The 16,420-nt window shown below is 43.0% G+C and overlaps 1 protein-coding gene across 1 annotated transcript in view; it reads left to right on the top strand.

The window, feature by feature from the left end:
* The window catches only part of tshz1 (teashirt zinc finger homeobox 1), a 39,693-nt gene extending 30,712 nt beyond the window's left edge, over positions 1 to 8,981 (top strand). Inside the window, exon 2 of the mRNA XM_080441362.1 lies at positions 4,290 to 8,981. Within this exon, the coding sequence (XP_080297488.1) occupies positions 4,290 to 7,738 (3,449 nt within the window). The 3' untranslated portion in view covers positions 7,739 to 8,981. The remainder of the gene's footprint in view (positions 1 to 4,289) is intronic.
* Positions 8,982 to 16,420: the final 7,439 nt, after the last annotated feature.

Here is a 16,420-nt window from a genome sequence, read left to right as displayed (position 1 = left end):
ATTCTACAAATGTCTTCTAAATCCTAACAGTTTTAACAGAAAAAAAACGTATGTTGCTATAATTTCAGTGGTTCTTAAACTTTTTTCATGTCAAGGACCTCCAAAATGTTATGTATTTGTCCACGGACCCCCCCCATCTCAAAATATTTGTTCCAGGGACCCCCAGAAGCAAAGATTTGAGTGAAAAATGTATATATATTCAAAGATTTGCTGTGCTATGAGCTTGTAAATCTGCTATTTTTTTAATAGCCAAAGAAATGACACAGATGCGTTCCCGGTCTTAACACATCCACTGCCAAGGGCTAATCTCATAATGTACTCACCAGTGCCAAGGTGTTTTTGTTGTTTTTTTGTTTTTTTCATGTCGCCATAGATCTTGTTAAAATCCTTAAGATTGAGCGCTACACAGTCTGTTTACATCCGCGAGATCTCCCTGTATCTCCCAGTGAAAACCACGTGTCAAACGGGGCATCCATGTTTGAGTTAGAGCGGATTACGTTAAACAGTGAAATGCGAGGAGAAAAAACTACAGGAAGAGAATTGAGTTTCAGTTTCGTCTGTAGAACGAGAGCGGGCGTGATCGTGAAAACCGGATCCCAAATAATTCTATTTCCTGTCATCAAACCGGAAACGGAAGTGGATCAAAAAAATTCCGAAAGTGCACCCGGACCGCGCATGCGCGAAAAGACCGCAGCCCGTAGGGCTACGGTCTCGGCGCTTAACAGTTGGATTTAACGGCCCGTAGGACTACGGTCTTGGCAGTTAATGTGTTAATGGGTTAATTAAAAAGGCGTTTTCGCGTTTATCTCAATGCAGCGAGCGATCTGTACTGTACGTACTGTACTGTAGGGTGGGCAAGGCGGGGTGGAGGCCGAGAGTGTACAGCTGCCTGCGCTGGCAGTAGCCTGAAGCATTGTGATTTGATTTAGTCATTTAAGAATATTTTACCTGCGTGGTTTTCGTGTTTCACTCAGTATACAGTTAAGAGTGTGTGTAATTAAAAGCAAGGCTGGCACAAAGCTTGAATACTAAGAAGAGTTAATGTACTGCACCTTCATTATACAATAATGCATGGATACACAAACACACACACACACACACACACACACACACACACACACACACACGCACACATTGGTATTATGATATTATTATACTTGTGAGGACGTCAACATTCTAGGATTTAGGATTTTACCATCTATTGGGCCATTTTTAACCCTAATCCTAACTAGCTTGAACTTGTAGATCTATTTTTGGTGTGTGACACCGGTGTGCCACTAAGTCAAAGGCAAACCTAATGTCTACATGTCTAATCTTAACTCCAGTCCAACAGGGACGTTTTCCTAATTGTTTTAATCGTAATAAAACAACCATTTCTCTTATCTGGCCACGATAATTATCCTCACAAGGTCTATTTCTCAAATTCGACTATACATGTGGGGGACAGTTGGCCCTCACAAGTATAGTAACACACACGCACACACACACACACGTGTCACACACAGCGTTGCCAGATTCTGTGAGAGAAACAAGCAACCAGGTCTAGGAAAACCAGCCCAAAAGAAGCGACTATGGGCCACATGAGCGCTTTAACATATACATCAGCTATTTGAAAATAGCCGATCTACAAGCTCACAACGCGCCGCGATGCGACGCGTTGTGAGCTTGTAGATCGGCTATTTTCAAATAAAATCTTGCGGGAAATTATAATAAGCAGATCTGGCAACTCTGGTCACACACACGCACACGCACACACACACACACACACACACACACACACACACACACACACACACACACACACACACACACACACAGCACACACATACGCACAGAGCTGTAGCAACTGATGCTACTCCAGCTTCTCCCAGGCAGCAGTAACAGGCACCTCACAGACATCAGGTATTACGTCCGTTCTTATTATGGGATAGAGAGCTACATGCTGTTTGAAGCTGACAGTGCATCTGCCTCCTCACTGGAGACCCATTCTGGCACATCGGACAAGCATCATATGAGGGATGGATAGCGAGAGAGAGCTGCCTTATAGCTATCTATCCTTCTGTTTTGTTTTGTTACCCCGTCCCCCCCCCGTCTCCCCCCCCCCTCTCCCTGTCTCATCATACTGTAAGATTTCCCTTTTGGTCTGCTTTCCGTATCGCAATCATTTCATGTAAAGCTTTCCTTTATTGTAGGATTCTGATGAATCTTTGCATGATGCAGGTTAACACTGATCGATCTTCAAGCTCACAATGTGCTGCGTTGCGACGCGTTGTGAGCTTGTAGATCTGCTACTTTGGCTGAAAGTTTGCCACAGTATGGGGATGCGAGGGCTCACGTGGTTAACTCGTTACATATTTCTGTTGGGGTAAGGCGACCATGCACTATAGTTAAAAGTGAAATACGAATATTCCTTCCACAGTGTTGGTTGAAGCAGAAATTCTTAATCTAGGAGGCATATTTCAGGTTCAGGTTCATCTTTATAGTCGTCCCAACTATACACAGCAAACGTGCACAGTAGGATGAAATTGCATGTCTCCCAAGACCCACAATTAGACATATGGTCATTAAAAACAACGCTCAAGACAGGATGCATTTGTATGGCAAGACAAGACAAGACATATAATTTGTTAACCGTAGCGATCCTGATGATTCCATTATGTTGAAAGACATCGCGTTGTTTGCATAATCTGTACTTTGTTCATATAAAAACTGGACTAACGAAATAAAAGCATCCCCCGTGTGTCATGAACTTTTCCGGATTTATATTTAACCACTTGAACCCAAACACCCTCCCGTTTTGCCCGAAATAGCTGATCTACAAGCTCACAACGTGTCCCAACTAGAGTTTCTAGATCGTCTATTTCTGGTGAAGAGATTTTGGTGTAGAAGGAAACCGAGCAGTTGCAACTCAGGTCTATTTCACTAAGATTAGAGGCTTTAAGTGGTTGAAATAGGTTAGGAAAGGTGAATTAGTGTACATGCAGTATACCCCACCCTCCCCGGATCCCTCTCATAGAAGAAATGAACCACTTTGAGCCGGCATCTCTGTTTCGGGCATGCCATCATAGATGAAAATGAGATCTACAAGCTCACAATTCATCGTGATGCATTTTGAGCTTATATATATAGGCTATTTTCACCATGCAACGTCCTTGTACCACAAAGTATAACACAGGGCTATTACGTGGTTAACGTGTAGATCCTTCTGTGGACTTTTAAAAGGAAACATGGCTTACCTGCAGCGTACAAGGGGAGCATGGGCAATGGCGATGCAGCTTGTCATGTCCACTGGCCACTTCCTATCATCACGCTGTGAGGACTTCCACAGCCAGTGCCAACAACATTCCAGCCAACCATGGCTTGGCAAGGCTGGTGCAGTTGGCACCTTTCCTCCACTATCTCTTACTTGTGAATCCCATAGTATACGTGGCATGTTGATGAGAAAGGACACCTCAATGATATAGGAGCAGATCAATGGTGGCCAACGGTTCTATTGAAAAAGAATTTGGTGTACAAGTGTGCGGCTGTGAGATTGCGTGGCATTTTAACTCGCTGGTAATGGGAGCGCTGCTCATATCTGATGGAAATATTGTATTGAAATGCATATAAGCAGGCCATGTAATCCACCGTTATTTGCATATTTTGTGCAATTTATTCATTATTACTGCTGAGTGTATGTTGTGAAGCAAGCATCAAAGCACTACCCTTGAGACCATTTATTTTTACGTTAATGATGCATTCTTCTTCGTCCCGATTAATTATAATTATTTTCTATTTTCACTTTTACTCAGATCAGGAGTTTCCCCAATTCTATTGTGTAGTAGCATGATTAATATGCATTATCTCCTCTGAGGAGATTTTTTTCCCCCTCTGCATAATTTCAAATTTTGCTTGTTTTATTTATTTATTTATTTTAACGAGGAGAAATATTCCTGCAGCTCATCCGTGCTCTCTAGCCTTGCTGAGCTGTAGTGTTCAATACCTTCATTAGGCTGTGCACTGAAGGGGACTATCTATCATTGTCAAGATATGGATGTTTGCCACTGTATTATTGCAAACCCGTGTCTTCTACCAGGACTATTGACAACAATCTCTTTGGAATTATTGCAGCTCCACCACCCTCACATACACAAAGAAACAATTAAGCAGACCACTGTAGAGACAGAAACTTCTAGGCAAAATCAAACATAACCAGTCTATTGGTGCCTTTGTAGTAGATATGTCTGCAAATATTAAATGACAAATGACTGACTTCATTTTCCCCCCTCTGTTTTCTCTTTATTTTTCAGCTTATGGGCCTGAAGATGAAGAATTTAAGGCCGATAAGATCAACGAGGAGGAGCACCTACTGGATGACGGCCTTTCTCTTGACGGCCAAGACGCAGAGTACCTGTTCAATGATGACGACGACGCCAGAGATCAGTTCAGCTGCCAGAACTCTCCGCTGAGCAATGGCACCAACCCGGACGCCGGCTACGCCTCTCCGCTCAGCGACACCAGTGATCAGCTGGCGGACCTCAAGACCACTTCCCCCTTCAAGGATGTCCAAGACAAGGTGGAGGACATGCAGGTCGGGGGTAGCACAGACTCCATCAATAACCTCTCACTGCAGGACAGCCTGGCACAAATGAAAGCCGTCTATGCAAACCTGATCTCCGACGCCTCCTGGTCGAGCATCGCCCTGGACATGATCAAGAGCAAACAAGGGACCAGTCTTCGAGGCAACAGCAACGGGAGCCACCACAAAGGCAGCAACGGCTTCCTGAACAACAGTCACAGCCAGGGTCACAACCAAGTGAAGAACCACTGTAGTAGCAGTACTGCGCCAGCCCCTGCTAGCACCACCACCAGCAGTACCACAGCGAGTACCCCATCCAACAACAACAGCAACAACAATGGCAGCAGTGTTAGCTCTGGCAACGCAGGAGGTGTGGCCTATGACTGGCACCAGGCAGCTTTGGCCAAGACCTTCCAACACACTCCATATCACCTCCTCCCGGAGCCGAGCCTCTTCAGCACGGTGCAACTCTACAGACAGAACAATAAGCTCTATGGGCCAGTCTTTACTGGCGCCAGCAAGTTCAGATGCAAGGACTGCAGCGGAGCCTATGACACGCTGGTGGGTCTGACCGTGCACATGCACGAGAGCGGCCACTACCGGGACGACAACAAGGACTCTGAGGACGACCGCGGCAAGAGGTGGTCCAAGCCTCGCAAGCGTTCGCTGATGGAGATGGAAGGCAAAGAAGACGCCCAGAAGGTTCTTAAATGCATGTACTGCGGCCACTCGTTCGAGTCCTTGCAAGACCTGAGTGTCCACATGATCAAAACGAAACATTATCAGAAAGTGCCTCTCAAAGAACCCATGCCAGCCCTCGCCGCAAAGCTGGTGCCACCAACCAAAAAAAGAGCATTTCAGGACTTGGTAAACCCAAACTCACCGGAGTCTGTCACATCTGGCATACTTCTGGGGGAGACCCACAAAGAACAAAAACTGGTCAATCCATACGTCACAGCCAATAATCGATACGGTTACCAAAACGGTGCCAGTTACACGTGGCAGTTTGAGGCGCGCAAGGCACAAATTCTGAAATGCATGGAGTGTGGAAGCTCACATGACACTTTGCAACAACTGACGGCCCACATGATGGTCACCGGACACTTTCTCAAAGTCACCAACTCAGCCTCCAAAAAGGGTAAGCTGTTGGTATTTGACCCCATCGTTGAGGAGAAATTCCAGTCAATTCCCCTGCCACCAACCACTACGCGGCTCCCAGCTCCCTGTGGGACCCCCAGTGTGAAGTCACATCCAGATTCCCCCTTGCAGCCTTCAACCCCTGAGGAGAGAAGAGAAGAAAGGATGGGAGAAACCGAGGAGGATATATCAAAAGTGAGGGAGCCGGAAAGGAAAATAAAAGAAGAGAGAGAAGATCCATCCGACAAAAGTGAGAAACCCGTAAAAGCCGGATCATACCAGTATCTCAGAGAAGAGGATTTGGAGGAAGCACCTAAAGGTGGCCTGGATATCCTTAAGTCCTTGGAGAACACAGTATCCAGTGCAATCAGCAAGGCCCAGACGGGGACACCGACCTGGGGTGGTGGATACCCCAGCATCCATGCTGCCTACCAGCTCCACGGGTCAATTAAGTCGTCCTTGCCTTCTTGTCCCACAGTTCAGCCTTTGTTCAGCACCAGCAACTTGAAAGCGCTGTCGTCCGATTCGAGTGCTCTGATCCACTCACCAAATAGCCCCTCTCCACCGCTGAACCACAAGAGCAATGTGCTGGCCATGGAGGAGCTGGTGGAGAAGGTGACGGGGAATAGCTCGGTGAAAAAGGAACGAGAGGAGAAGCCCTCAGAGAATAAGTGTAAGTCCAGGTCCGCCAAGTCTCCGTCACCGATACCTAAAGACAAAAGGGCTTCACCCAAACCAGAAAACCCATCTAAGCCAGTGAACGTCAGTGTCCCAGAGGACCAGGCCGAGTCAAGAGGCAGAGACGGAGAGACGGCAGACAGTAAAACAGATATACAAGTCAAGAGTGAAACTAGCGCACCAAAAATGCCAGTCAGCAATGGCTGTAATAGCTTAGGCATCATCACCGATCACTCGCCCGAACATCCTCTCGTCAACCCCCTCAGCGCATTACAGTCCATCATGAACAACCACTTAGGCAAAGCCTCAAAGGCGGCCACGCCCTTCATAGACCCGTTCGCAATGCTGTACAAGCTCAACAGCAGCATAATGGAGAAGCCCATAAGCAGCTCCGCTCAACTCAACTCACCAACGCAGGCCAAGCAAGTGGAGGCCCTGAATCTATACCACGACGACGACGACGATCAGCCTATGGACTTGACCAAATCCAAAAACACAAACGGGGGAACAGCCAACGGTACCGCTGCCACACAGAACAGCAGCAGTGTGAACAGCAGCAGTGTGAACAGCAGCGGCCGATCCATTCCGAATAACTATTCACAATCCACGACACCGCCGCCCTTGCGGGAGAACGCGCTGATGGACATTTCAGACATGGTGAAGAATCTGACCGGGCGGTTGACGCCAAAGTCCACAACCCCGTCTTCTGTGTCTGAGAAATCAGACCTGGACGGCAGTATCCTGGACGATGGGTTAGAGGAGCTGTCCCCCATTCAAAGACGGAAAGGCCGACAGTCCAACTGGAACCCTCAGCACCTCCTCGTTCTCCAGGCTCAGTTTGTCTCTAGTCTTCGGGAGACGCCCGATGGGAAGTTTGTGATAACTGACCTGGGACCGCAAGAACGTGTTCACATCTGCAAATTCACTGGTCTTTCTATGACTACTATATCACATTGGCTGGCCAATGTAAAATACCAGCTGCGGCGGACAGGGGGCACAAAGTTCCTAAAAAATATCGACTCTGGCCAGCCTCTGTTTTTGTGCAACGATTGTGCGTCCCAATTTAGGACTCCCTCCTCCTATATTAGCCATCTGGAATCCCACCTCGGTTTTACCCTCAAGGACCTCTCCAAGATTACCATTGACTTTGTAGGCGAGCAGCAGGCAGTTAACAGAATAGCAGACAAGTCTTTCGGTTCACTCGGACTTACAGAAGAAGACACTGGCTCAATATATCAGTGCAAGCTGTGCAATCGGACTTTTTTGAGCAGGCATGCAATTAAGTTGCACCTTTGCAAAACACATGGGAAGTCGCCAGAAGACCATCTCATCTTTGTGAAAGAGTTGGACAAGTATGATAAATAATGACGGTGGACAAAGCTGACCGCATGACAGATTACTGTTGCACTATATCTCTAAGCTACAGTCCGTCATTACAAAATAGTGCCACAACTGTATTGTCATTACACAGACATTTGAGCGGAAATGTGGTAGCTTTGATACCACTGAATGAATCAATACATGATCCATATTGTTAAGGGCCTTCACCACAGAAGATGCAAAGCTAACTAGTATGAGTTTAGTTTTGATACGGTCGGACAATAAGCAAATTGTTTAGGCAGCCATGGCACTATATAGTCATGACTGATTGTTGCTTTCTTACTGCACTGCATCTTATCTGAGCCTTTGAAATAGGTCAGCCGTTTGATTTAAAACTGGACCATGCTCTGATTTTGATCTCTGATTTTGTTTTTTGTTTGTTTTTTTATATTTCAACACAGGATTTGGCTATTATTTATAAGAGACAAGTTTGTGCATGTTTTATGTAAAGCAAATGAGATGATTGTGTTAAGTTGAAATTTGATCCACGTTGACCAAATTGTTATCCCTATTAACCAAAATATGGGAGGCTAAAGTTTATATGAAGGTGTATAGCAAATGAAATCATGTTAGGAGATTTGTTTTCTGAAAGAATGAAGATGATTTCAGCACTTTAAGGAAGTGTAAATGGGTCAAAATAACGCCACACCATCTCCTTGGGCTTGCACTTCCCCTGATTACTTTGACATTGCAATATTGGGGGAATAGAATGATCTTTTAGCAACTATAATATTGTTTCATATTAGCTGTTGAATTACAGAAATTATAACAAAAATATGTTCAGCTATTTCAGCATCTTTGTTTCTTCACTAGTGTATTATTTTATGGTTGTTTCAACATGTACAGTATTTGCTTTGGTACCGATTTTATTATCGTGTGCAGCTTCAGTTGTAAAATTAATGAAGTTTAAAACGTATAATTGTATGAATAATCAGCAAGTATGTATACATGTACCTCATACCTTGCTCTTTACAGTTCAACATTCTTTGTACCGTGTGCATTTTTTATATTATTTTATAGACAAATACGGGAAAAATGTATAGTGATGCAGAATACCATAGGACCACAATGTCCGTTTTTTTCAATGAAAAGTAGGTCCCTCAATGTGGTTTATAAATAATAGAATTTTACAGGCATCTTCTCTGATGCATGGTACTGTAGATAAAATTGAAAAAGAAAAAAAGCAATGCTCAATGATACACGTCAATGTTTTATCATTAACCCTTCGAAAAATGCTACTATTCATGAAAACATTCTTTTACCCTCAATTGTAAAATAAACTCATGTTCTGGATTAACACGGTGTTTGTTTGAGTGACAAAGGGAAGGTGTAACACCGTGCCACATTTAACCCATTAAGACCTGAGGCCGATTCAACAAATGTCTTCTAAATCCTAACAGTTTTCAGAAAATCGTATGTTGCTATATCAATGGTGCTCAAAACTTTTTCATGTCAAGGATCCCCAAATTGATTTGGCCGCCGACCCCCATCTCAAAATATTTTGTTCCAGGGACCCCCAGAATCAAAGATTTGAGTTAAAAATATATATATTCAAAGATTTGCACAAATGTTCAAGATTTTTCAAAAATAGCAGATCTACAAGCTCGTATATGAGCTTGTAGATCTGCTATTTTTGAATAGCCAAAGTATAAAATAATGGTTAAAGTGGTTAAAATCTAAAATGACACAGATGCTTTCCCGGTTTTAATGAGTTAAAGGACGACTTCACCCCTTTTCAACCTATCTTCATATAATAGTCCTATAATAATCCTCACTAATGCTCATGATAAAACTGTAAAAAAAAAAATCTACTTGGTCTGTGTCTCATAGGAGGGCTGTGGACACTTCAGAAACCCGTCTACCAGTGACATCATCATTAGGCAGGATTTTTTTTTCCAACAAGATTTAAAACATTTAATTTAGATTTTTATTAACACGAGAACAATGGCTTCTATTATTGCATTGCAACTTTTCAGGACTACAAAGCCTGCAGTTTCTATTAGCTTGGATTCCCCATCGATGATGTCACTGGTAGACGGGTTTCTGAACTACCCACAGCTCTCCTATGAGACACAGTATGAGCATTAGTGAGGACCTATTAAATGAAGATAGGTTGAAAAGGGGTGAAGTCGTCCTTTAATATCCATTTATGGCCATTTAAAAAAAACATTATACATATTTGATTTTTTTTAAGCCAGATCTTTTAAAACGTAAGATTCTGAGATATTCATGCTGGTGGGCTACCATGACAGGGCTAAGAAGAGGTCTTATTCCTGTTTTGTGATTAAATAAATCACAACAATTGTGATTCGCGGGACAACCAGAGGGTCCATTTTCATCACATTCAGTGTATTCAGCACAAAAATAGAGACAGACTCGGCTGTGGTAGAGTCCTCATACCGCTGAGGGGCTGGGAAGAGTTGAAACAAGAGTAAAGTCTGATTTATATACATCGTATGGCGGTTTCACAAATAGCCGCACTACAACCTCACAATGCGTCGTGAATGAACTTGTCGATCGGCTATTTTCGGGCACATGACTCCGTCATATAGTGGAACAGGAATTAGTGATGACCAGGTGTGCGGTCGTACACAATCGTATACGGTTGTGTGAAGATTATACAATTGTGTAGGCCTACTGGCTACAGCAGAAAAGGTGGGGGGCTGCTTTATATCTCTCCCAGCTTAAGGGGTTCTCGGACTGAAAAAGGTTGAAGACCCTTGCTATAGAGTGTTTGTTCAGTAACTAACCCTCCCCGTCTCTCCATGTCTTATTAAAGAGAGAAAATAAATGTTCAGGTGGGTTGCAGAATTCATCCAATCAGAATGAGTGTGCCCATGGATCTTAAATTCATTCATGCAACAACAACAAAAATCTTCAGTTCCGATTTCCCTTGTTTATCCTGTAGGCCTATCCTGTATGAGCTCTCTCTCCTGATTAGGTCAAATTTATATCCCGACCTGAAAATGCATTTTCTGTTACTAAATAGTTGGAGAGAGAGGGAGAACCTTGTTACTGAACAAACAATCTATAGCAATTATTACTATCAGAATATAGAGCTATTTAACACTTGCATTAATAAAATAATATCACTTACTACATACACCTTTAATAATTTAAGTAGACCTACTTTCTAAAAAGTATCAATTATGATTAAAAAAATCATTTTAATCACAATGGAAGGATGAATCATCAGCTCCATCCTTGCATAGTAAAATCATCAGTCTTAATTTAATTTGTGTAGTGTAAAATCTGGTCCATCTGGGTCGACTTTTACACTGAGATAAATTGACACTGAATATTTTAACTGTGTACTTACTCAGACTATAGTGAACTATTAAATTTGACTTTGTCCTGTTGTTTACCGTTTAATGGTTTTGTTTATAGAGGTCAGTCAGGTTGTTGATGGACATTTTTCATCATACTGAAGGCCTCATTTACACCTGGCATTATCATACGTCCTGGCTGATCGGAGCATAAAAGAACGCATAAAAGTCAGTCACACTGTTACTACACCCGAGATGCATTGGAGATCGGATCACCCAGATTTCTGATCACTTGTGTAAATGGAATATAAATAATGTAGACATGTTGGTTGGGCAGGGAATCAATAACTGAAGTTAATACTTATAACCATTACAGTGTGGTGTGACAGAGATCCCTCTTAAAGTAGCTGTAAGTGATCTTTTTTGGTTAAAAATTCTTGATTGAAGGTAAAAGGTCTCTATTCTGATCGTATGATCATTATTAGTGTTGTTCAGTACCAGCTGTCTCTCCAGCTCTTTAGTAAACAGAAAATACATTTTAAGGTGGGTTACAAATTCCCTCCAATCAGGAGAGAGAGAGATTAGTATCCCGACCTGAAACGGCATTTTCTGTTTACTAAACAGCTGGAGAGTCTGGCAGATCTCTATTACTGAACACACACTCTATAGCCATGATTGTTATCAGAATAGAGCTGTGTAACATTTATAAAATAAAATAAAACACCTTTAAATTAACATGAATCCACATGTACAAATAACCACATCACAGTTGAAAATTTGTGAAATGTAAATATAACTTTGTTTATTATCAAAGTTCAGGTTATGTGGTGCACAATGAGAGAGAATGAACATGACATATTCTCTTAAGGTTGTGTGTTTTGATTATAAAACTGTTTTTATCATGCATTGATGAAAAACAGCCCCCAAAATATGCCCTTGTCCTAATTTCAAGCTGACCCAGTGTCCCCGACGTCTCCAACAGCCCTGTGACGACAGCGGTTCAAGAAGCCTTAACGGAGCAGAAAGTAAATATCATATTCATCAGCATTTATTGGCAGGTCATACACCTGTTTACCACATTATTTGATGTTGATCCGTTACGTTGTACTCTACGTATCGTTCTTTTCCCAGTCAGCAGAGATCAACATCGGTGCACTCGTCATTACACAGCCCTTTCCACGGTTCACCGCAGCAGCCCGGCCGGCCGTTGCACTCTGCCCCTACTTGAAGGTAATGTGTAGACAGGATGGATTAACCATGAACTCTAGCGTCCCTGTTCCTGGGCATATCGTAATACGCCAACATTCAGCGGAAATAGCTAATCTACAAGTAGAAATGTGGTATAGAGGGAGCCAAGCACAGACCCCCAGTCAACAAAGTATATATGGTTTAAGTGGTTGATAAACATATCCAATCCAATCCAATCCACTTTATTTATAGAGCACATTTAAAAACAACAGTGTTGAAACCAAAGTGCTGTACACTCAATAACAAAATACGAAAATAAACAAGAGGAAAAAAAACAACACACAGTAAAACAGGACAACATTTGACACAATGCCTGGAGGAAAACAGCAGCTTCTCAATCTGAATTTTCAAACGCCAAGAAGAACAAGAGCGTTTTCAAACGTGATTTAAACGGGTTTGAGACGTTCTGACATGGGGTGGAGGCTCGTTCCACAGTGTGGGCGCTATGAAGGAAAATTATCTCCCCGGGGTTTCAACTTTGTTGCTAGGACCTTAAGGAGTGACTGGTCAGTGAACCTCAAGACCCTTGTAGCGTTATTGGGAGGTTGAAGCTCCGATATGTGCAATGGTGCCAGCCCATATAATGACTTAAAGACATAAACATTAAAGTCTTAAACTGAATCCTGTAACGAACAGGGAGCCAGTGTAGGGAGGCAAGAATCGGGGAGATGTGATCATATTTCCGTGCCCCTGTTAAGAGGCGAGCGGCCGCGTTTTGGACTATGCCAACGTAAAGTGCATTACAGTAGTCGAGTCGGGTTGAGATAAAAGCATGGATAAGACGTTCAAAATCAGAAAGGGTTACAGCAGACTTGACTTTAGCTAAGAGCCTCAGCTGATAAAAGCTGGATTTAACAACAGAGTGAATATGTTTGTCAAACTTAAAATCCAATTTGACACCAAGGTTAGTGAACACCGGTTTTAGAAATGGCTGCAGGGGGCCCAGATCCAGAGAGGAAGTGTCACAGGCAGTGCTGGGTCTGAACACCATGACCTCTGTTTTACTTTCGTTAAAGTTGAGGAAATTTAGGGCCATCCATGCTTTTATGTCCTTCAGACAGTCCAGCAGTGTGTTCAGGGAGGTGGTGTCGCAAAGGGATGATATTTTGTTGATGCTGAAACTTTTTTCAAAATGTTAGGTTGAACTAACCCTGCCAGTCACTTGATATACCCCCCCCCCCCCCCCAACAAATAATATTCCAGTGCTGCCCATTCCTTGTGAGTATGTATATTATTGCTGAATAAGTAAAAGTTGTTTTTGTCATCAGTCAGAGCCTGTGATGGCCCAAATCAGCTGATGGCTGTGATATTTTAGCAATTGAATATATAGGCGTGATCCCTTTTTCTTTTTTTAGGGAAGGAGGGGGAAAAAAGCTGTGAATAAAACATTGCCAGAAGAAATGCAGGGTTTTATTGAGACTTAAAGTTTCTGGTTTTGGCACGGAGCTTAAAGCTTTAGGTTTCACTGAGACACCTAGCAAGACACCTGATAAAGGAGGGCCGTGGCATGTCTTCAGTGAAGGTATTTAAGTCGACATGCTCCCACCCCACGCACGTTTGAACACTAGCCCCGAGGCGTCTTTCCCGGGGAAACAATAGAGTTCCTGCCTCGCAGCATGCACTCGGTGCCAGGGAGACATAAGAATGAGCCATCAAATATACAGGGATTAGTCACGTATATAAAAGTCATGGGGATGAAAGGCACGAGGGCCACAGTGTACCAAAAAACACACTGATGTCAGGAACAAAGGGGAATTACCGATTCTACTGAAGCAAGATAGATGAGAGGGACATCAAACAGTCGTATAGCTACAGTATTCAGAGTGATAAATATTATGTCATAAAATGTGTTGGTTCGCACATTTCAAAACTTTTCAAATTTCCCAATGAAACAGGCTCACCATAAACTCCCAACTTATAACACATAAAATTGTTATTAAGTTACATGTCCTGCTAGAGGGCACCATACATGGCAGCAAAATCGTGTGGATTAGAATATTTTGAATGTACAGACCAAAATATCATAGTAAAAGCGAAATATGATACACAAGTTGATCGGGGGCCAACTTGGACATGGGCCCCTCCCTTTTGAGGTCACCCGCATCCTACTCATGTTTTGCCATGAACATAGTTGGGTGTGTGGCTCCATCGATTACGTTTTCTATTAAATAAGTCTGGTATTGATGAAGAGAGAGAGCGAGAGATCTTCTGTGTCATTTTATGCAAGGCAGTTGGAATTTGTTATTTTGCATTTTCTTTCTATTTGTGCAGAAATACATTTAATCGGAGACTAGGCAGGCTGATGCCCGTAGGGAACGCATGGCCCTCCGTTTATGCAATACCCATTATTCCTGTTGTTAGAGTACCCGGATTTGTCAGAGTACTTAGGGTACGTACCCATTATCATTGTACTTGGAGGCCAGTCTATGATACTATCAGTACTGTCAGTACTATGATGTCATGTTGATGACATCAGGTATCTCCATATATGGGCATAAAAGGGACAGAGACAGACAGATTTTGGGATTTTCAATTCTGGACGACTGCTGATCCGACCGACTTCCCACTCAGTACAGCCCGGTACTCTGTGATACACATGGCAAGTTTGAAGTGGATTGGTCAGACGTTTCTCGAGAAACACACACACACACACACACACACACACACACACACACACACACACACACACACACACACACACACACACACACATATTTTGTGCATTCTGTCGTCGAAATTGGTGGATGAAATCAAAGCCAGATAAAGCTGCTTTTTTACACTTATTTTGACGCTAGCATTTCCAGAAGACACTATGTAATTACTTACTAGTTCCTTCGGCAGACCAGTGTCATAATGCGGCACAGTCCTGTCACAACATCTAATATGATTCTTATGTTGTAAACATGTACGGCGAGAGTGTCTCCATCAAAAGGAAATGGAATCAGCAGGTTCATAGATGCTCTTTTGCAAACAAAGTCATCTTTGTCTTGTCAAAAGATGTCACAACAGATCTGTTGTCTCTTCATGCTACTTTGTGAAGACAAGCAGTGTTTTGTTTGTTCTTTTGTGACTCAGTTTTTATTTATTTCTTTCTGCCTTAAAGCAAACAGAAAATAAATTGGCTCCATGTCGTAACCGTTGCCAGACAAACTGAGGCATGCAGGCGGCAGCGCAAATTTGATGTTCGACAAAATGGTGTTTGTGACAAGAGGCCGTGTGATGCACTCTGATTTCCGTTTATAATAATCAAAATGGAAAGCCTGAAGTCACAGCGAGCTGAACTGCGACTGAATGGTAACATTAGCAAATCCGTGAAGTATCAACTGCCAGAATAATGCATACTATGAATGTAGGCTGTGGGAAGGCTTGTGACACGTGTCATGTTTACTCATATACTGGTGGCAATAATGCAGGGAAAACAATGCACAGGGAATTAACCATGTCCTCTGTGATTTCCCCTCAGTATTTCGTGGGCACTGCACTGCAGGTCGCCGTTGCAAGCTATTGACATAAAAATGTGTTCAACGCGTACCCTTTTGCAATGTTAAGTATTTTCTCATTTATTTTACGGGCCATTTTACAATGGCACTTGCACTTTCCTGGAGGAGGTTCTTTGTCAGACAAGGGCAAGTTGACAATTTTCTAATTCTATTATACATTTTTCACATGCAGCAGTAGCAGTGAGGATGGGAAAGCTATGAGTATGAACATAGACTTTAAAAGAAACACGGTGTCTAATGATGTCAGGCTATTCAATGAGGATCTTGTCCATCATGTGGCCATTCTATGATGTCAGTCATATGGCATCACGTCAGTACTTTGAGTCAGTCATCTCCATATTTGGGCCCTTTCAGCCCACTTTGACAGCCATTGGCTTCCAGTATGAAATTGAACTTTTAAATGTTTCCAAAAGTATAAAACATAATGTTACAAAACAAAAAAAAAAATGAAAAGGGAGGGGGGGTATGCCGGGATATTCCTTCCTTGGCTTACTGGCAGCGAAGTCATTTGGCACTGAATGGTCCAGCTGTTCTGAGAGATTAGCCCAGGACAGACAAGTCAGACTCACAGACAGACAGACCCTCTTCTTTGGCTTGGCCCCTAGGAGCCAAAATGGACGGAGTCACCCATGACGTCACTCAATGGAGTCCCG

Source organism: Gymnoscopelus braueri, assembly GCF_963280865.1.
Source record: "Gymnoscopelus braueri genome assembly, chromosome: 11".
Classification (NCBI taxonomy): domain Eukaryota; kingdom Metazoa; phylum Chordata; class Actinopteri; order Myctophiformes; family Myctophidae; genus Gymnoscopelus; species Gymnoscopelus braueri.
The sequence above is the reverse complement of the archived record's forward strand: the minus strand, read 5'-3'. Positions and strand labels throughout refer to the sequence as shown.